General features: G+C 40.4%; 1 protein-coding gene across 1 annotated transcript in view; it reads left to right on the plus strand.

Moving 5' to 3' along the window:
• The window catches only part of aacs (acetoacetyl-CoA synthetase), a 31,804-nt gene extending 26,192 nt beyond the window's left edge, over positions 1 to 5,612 (plus strand). Inside the window, exons 13-18 of the mRNA XM_079222723.1 lie at positions 2,032 to 2,145; positions 2,972 to 3,097; positions 3,314 to 3,383; positions 4,005 to 4,063; positions 4,503 to 4,705; positions 4,829 to 5,612. Of these exons, the coding sequence (XP_079078849.1) occupies positions 2,032 to 2,145; positions 2,972 to 3,097; positions 3,314 to 3,383; positions 4,005 to 4,063; positions 4,503 to 4,705; positions 4,829 to 4,966 (710 nt within the window). The 3' untranslated portion in view covers positions 4,967 to 5,612. The remainder of the gene's footprint in view (positions 1 to 2,031; positions 2,146 to 2,971; positions 3,098 to 3,313; positions 3,384 to 4,004; positions 4,064 to 4,502; positions 4,706 to 4,828) is intronic.
• Positions 5,613 to 6,000: the final 388 nt, after the last annotated feature.

Consider the following 6,000-nt stretch of genomic DNA (forward strand, 5'->3'; position numbering starts at 1 on the left):
CTCCGCCTGACAGCCCATATGTCACTCCTCTACTCTTTTTTTCTTCTTCTCCTCTCTTTCCTTCTCTCCTCTTCTCCTCTCTTTCCTTCTCTCCTCTTCTCCTCTCTTTCCTTCTCTCATCTTCTCAGTAAGAGAAGAATAAGTTGAATACCCCTCAGCTTTGTTTCTAATTTATTCTTCGGGGTTGAATTTACTTTGTTTGCATGTGTGTCTGCACAAATATTGAATTTATGTCTGTAAAGTCTTCCTGTGACTTTCAGTGTGTGTATTCTTTTAAGAATTCCTCTGTTTGAATTTATGAAACCATGTGTTGGTTAACTGGTAGTTTTTTCTGCCTCAGTTGGTGGCTTTGTGTGACCCAAAACTGTGCCAGAGGATGTTCTTGCACACAAATATATACACACAAAGTGGGGAGTTCAAAAAAATCTTTTTCTTCACTGTTCAGAGTAGTCAGTTCTGTTAGAAACATGAGATCAGTGTGACAAGTTCCCCTCTTGTGTATGCACACACAATACACTCACACTAAATAGATGATGATGGAAGGCTTCCTAAGAAAGCTGCAGTGGCTTTTGGCTTAAAATATACGTGTGTATGTGTGTGGGAACCCACCCATTAAAATGAGTGTAATAATAAAATAATTGCGTCTCTTCCCACTTTAAGTGCCACCTCCTCCTGGGAGCCAATTAAAGCCCAATAAAGAACCTGCCAGAGAGAGAGAGAGAGAGAGAGAGACAAAAAGAGGGAACAAGTGTAAAGAAAAGTAAGCGAGCGAGCGAGCAGGAGCGGTAGAAGGGCAGAGAGCTGTTGGGAGGAAGCAAACAAGATGGATGGATGGAGTCTATGATACAGAGAGGAAACGAAAAGGGGAGGTAGAGTTGGAACAGTTGGAAGGGAGATGAATAGAACGTGTCATAAATAGTAGATGATTGGAAGGTAGAAAGAGACAAATATATGATGAGAGAGAGAGAGAGAGAGAGAGAGAGAGAGGGAGAGAGAGAGAGAGAGAGAGAGAGAGAGAGAGAGAGAGAGAGAGAGGAGAGAGAGAGAGAGAGAGAGAGAGAGAGAGAGAGAAGAGGAGGAGAGAGAGAGAGAGAGAGAGAGAGAGAGATGAGAGAGAGAGATTGTGTGTATATATATGTGTGTTCAGCAACAGTGTAGAACTCCTATATAGGTCAGTGGAGGTGGAAAGGGCACGAACATTGCCAGTTTGTGTTGTCGTAATGTAGGATTGATAACGATACTAAGCAATGGTAGGTTAGGTCAGTAATGTCTCAGGTGGTCCCTGCGATGCTTTACAGAGGTACTTTATTCCACATGTTGATAAACAAACTATGACATTTGTACCTGATTTCTTTGGAAGTAGATTGTTATAACTTCAGCGTTATTAAAATTGAATTGACCTTTTTTGCCACTATGGTGCAAAACAACCCGACAGCCAACATATATTTACCGTATTAGTGCGAAAATTATTAGCAATTTCTATTTTTGAAGATAGATTCATCATTCAATCAAGTAATTTATCAAGCTAATTTGCCAAATAGTTGCTGGTTACAGACTTTAAAATGCATGTGATAATATATGTTTTCATCCATTAATTGAAGGATCGGTGGTTAAATCCCTGGCTTTGTAAGGGCAAGTTGTTCCTGAGTGTTAGGCCTTGCATGGCATCTCACTACCGTCTGTGTGTGAATTGGTGAATGAGAGGCAAATTGTAAGGCACTTTGGATAAAAGTACTATGTGAATACAGCCTGTTCACAATATATATTTGTTTTGTTGTTTTCACCAGCCAATTAACTTCATCTGCAGTTCAGTGCTGGTTAAGTAGTGATTAGTTGTTTCATTAGACTGGACCTTTTTGTAAACAGCTTCTGCTGGAAAAGGTGTGAATGAGAGTGTTTCACCATCACCACCTTTAAAACAATCCGCTGAAAGAGACCAACATGTTTTTAAAGGTGTGGAGTTGTTTAATTTCAGACTATCAACCAACTAAATATCCCCTCTGTGTCTGTTTTTTTTCTCATATCTCTCAGGCGGCACTGACATAGTGTCCTGTTTCATGGGTCAGAACCCAACAGTTCCAGTGTATCGGGGTGAGATCCAAACAAGAAACCTCGGCATTGCTGTGGAAGCCTGGAGCCTTGATGGTGAGTGTGTCTATGTGTGTGGCTTATAAATGTAATACTGTTGCTTTTTCTCTCCATTCAGCCAAAACTCTTATTAATAGATGTATTAAGCATTCTACAGTATATTGCCAACAGAGTGCAGGGGTCATGTAGACGAGGTAAGGAAGTTGCTAGTTTGAATCCTAGGAGGGAGTGGAAAATGTTAATGAGGAAAATTAATCGCACAGCAGTTTACAAACTGCTGAGATGCCCTTGAGCAAACTTCCCATCTGCTTCTGAAGCTGCTTGGTAGCTAACGGAACAAGATCGTAGTAATGCTTGGTTACTTCCATATGTCGATGTACCAGTATGCATTGGCATTCATTCAAAGCTAGCCAGTGCTGAGGAGAGTAATTAGTGAACTTTCCCATAAATAAATACAGGTATCAACCTAGGGGACATTTTTCATAAACAATCCAAACCAAAATGAGAGATTGTTATCTCGCTGTGAGTCTTCAAAGCCCTGTATGTTTTTCTCATTGATTTTAGTCCCTTGTTCCCCAGCCCCCGATCCCAGCTGCAGGCTGTACTGCCGTGTCTCCACCACCTCAAAGGAGAGTGGATTGAGTGATAATTTAAAGGCAGTTTTGCGGGAAGAGTTTGGGATTACTTTAGTCGCTCTCTAAACCTCTAACACCTTCCTAAGGGAGGAGGTGAGGTCTGTGTGAAACCACACAATAAAGTGTATCAGGTTCTCCGAGTGTGGGATACATTACCAGTTGATTTTATTTTTATTTGTGTGTGTGCGTGTGTGTTTCCGGAGCCAGTAACTTTATTTTTTGTTCTTGTGAAATGTGTGTGTGGACAGGTAAGCCCGTATGGGGAGAGAGCGGGGAGCTTGTCTGCTTGAAACCGATCCCCTGCCAGCCAACACACTTCTGGAATGACGAAAACGGGAGCAAATACCACAAAGCGTACTTTTCGACATATCCTGGTAAGCACAGAGACATTTTATGCATATACAAACCTACAAACTGTATACATACAAAGAACCCAGAACATCTTTTATATTATTATACTAAATACAATTCTCGACTTCTTTTCTCATCAGCTGTTTTAGTTTTTTCATTGCATGTTTTTAATTGTGGTTTAATGGTTTAACATTTGTTTGTTATGTATGTTTTTCTATGACCACATTCTTTCTCTCCAGGAGTGTGGGCTCATGGAGATTACTGCAAAATCAACCCAAAGACAGGAGGCGTCGTCATGCTGGGCAGAAGGTCAGCTATTAACTAAGTTTTGAAATAAAGCATTGTTTTTCTTGTATAAGCTCTTAAAGGTGCAGATCTATTGGCAGAAATATAAAATAGCATTAAGTGTGTTTTTTTTTTTACCTTAATGAGCTGTTTATATCTACATAGGGAGCGGGTCCTCTTCAGAGCTGATCGACCATGTTTCTACTGTGGCCAGAGACAGACAATCAAAACTCTAGACCTAGATATTATTGTTATTGTGTTTTTGCGTTTGCCATAGTTCTTCTCCAAACTCTGCAACCTTACTGCTGCATGCTTCTAAATCCTTCTCACCTGACCTTTAGGCTCCTTTATGGCAAATTGTAAGATTCCTTAATGTAAAAAAGCCCACCAAAATAGGATACAATTCTAAATTCCGGGTAAATGGAGATAGACTAAAAACATATGGAAATATTCATGAAAGCAAACAAATAATTTGACAAACATATAGTTTCCATATTATATATATGAAGAATAAAGAATCACAAGCTTACATAAATAGTTTCTGTATGCTGGTAGATTTTTTTTATTTCCTCCATTTGTGGCAAGAACAGCTTCTCAAAGACAGAACCTGGAGTTTTGGATCTTGAACTTGTGTTTGTTCTGCAGTGACGGCACATTGAACCCCAACGGAGTCCGTTTTGGCAGCTCAGAGATCTACAACATTGGTGAGTCTTAAACGCTACAGGTGGAGGTGCCGGGTGTGGGTGTAAGAAAGGATAACATTATGAAAGGATGTGGAAAAAAATAGCATTTCAGATTGAGACTAAGTCCTCTTTATGAGGGTGGGCAAAAAATATTCCATCCCATTTCTAATTTTGTTTACTTGTCATTATTTGTTCAACACAATGTAGTAAAAGCACAATTTATTATGTATTATTATTGTTGACTGTTGTCTGTGCTTAGTTTGTAATGGTGAAACGTTTTTCTCTGTTGTCGCCCATTTCTTCTTAAAACACTCCACCTTTTCCTCTTCTCTCCTCTGTTCTAACCTTTGCTCCCTCACTCCCTTCACCTTTTCTCTCCTTGCCTCCAATTTGCGCTCCTCATTTCTGTTTTGTCTCCTTGTCTTCCGCTCTGCTCTTTCCGTTCTTATCCTCTTTGCAGTGGAGGCGTTCGAGGAAGTGACAGACAGTCTTTGCGTTCCTCAGTACAATGCCGATGGAGAAGAGCGAGTTATTTTGTTCTTAAAGATGGCACCTGGTCGGCCCTTCTGTCCGGAGTTGGTGGCGAAGATAAAAGGAGCCATTAGGAAAGCTCTGTCTGCCAAACACATCCCGTCTCTGCTGCTGGAGACCAGAGACATTCCAGTAAGAGAAATATGAATATCATTCATATATGAATACACCTGTCAGATTATCCTGCCACAATGGGTACAACTGTAAAAGTCAGTTCTGGCTTGATTGACAGCCCTTTTCTTCATCCCTCTGCAGTACACCATCAGTGGTAAGAAGGTGGAGGTGGCTGTGAAGCAGGTGATTGCTGGACGGGAGGTGGCACAAAGAGGAGCTTTCTCCAACCCTGATTCACTGGACCTCTACAAGAACATTCCTGAACTGGAAAATTATTAAAGACGAGGCTTCACCGAGCTGGAGAGAGGATCTGCAAAAGACATGGCTTTTAATGAACTTAATTCAAATTTACAGGGACAAGGAAATATATACTGGGATAGTTTACAGAGGCACCTTGAGCTTTGTACAAGGGATAAAAAGGGTACGTCAAAATAAAACAGAAATTGTACAAATAACATGTCAAAATGAGAGCTGTACTGCTCCATTGGCTAGCTTTCAATCAAGTGATAAAGCAGCTGCTCTTAGTCAGCCATGTTCATGTAACTGTGGGATGCTGTATTCAGCTTTGGATGCGGTGCACATCAATATAATATGATGTGCACAGCACCACTTGTGTATAAGCTCCTGCTCTGAAGCCACCAATAAGCGAGAAGTGAGATTTATCGTCACTTTGCTTTGGCTTCACTTTGTGATTGCTATCAGCCAGTGAAGAGCCACGTCTCTCTGTGTCCCCTGCTTCAACCCCAGTGTTGCTTCTGAGTGGGTCCCAGCCTGAAAATCCATGGAAGTGTGCAGATAAACACACAAACACCTGGGATTAACACCTCAGCTTCAGCTCATATCACCATATCATTGTTATGTGGTGCGTATTGCTTTATTAAATGTATGTATATATGAATATATATATTTTGGACTGTGAAATTCTGATAACATTATAATTATGTATCTGACCCTAACCTGCTGACCAAAGTGAGTCTCAGATTTTGGAGGGTCGTAACATGTCAGGAGATGTAGTTTGAATCAATAAACTAGAGGTTTCCATATAAAATTCAACTTTCTGAACTTTTCCAAACCTCAAAAAGTTATTGATTTTTGGGGTTTTACATGTTCAAATCCTATCAATGATTTGACTTGTAACAACTGACTCTGTTTCATTCCGCCCAAGACATTAAAGCATGTATTAATGAAGATCTACAGCTGAATGTTTTTAAGTCCCATTGGCCCATCAAGGTCAAGTCAGCCAAGGTCAAGTGTGAGCTGAAAGTGAGAAAAGGTTTATTTCACCACAAACGCCTATATGTATCTGTTCCGTA

Source organism: Taurulus bubalis (genome assembly GCF_910589615.1).
Source record: "Taurulus bubalis genome assembly, chromosome: 8".
Classification (NCBI taxonomy): Eukaryota; Metazoa; Chordata; class Actinopteri; order Perciformes; family Cottidae; genus Taurulus; species Taurulus bubalis.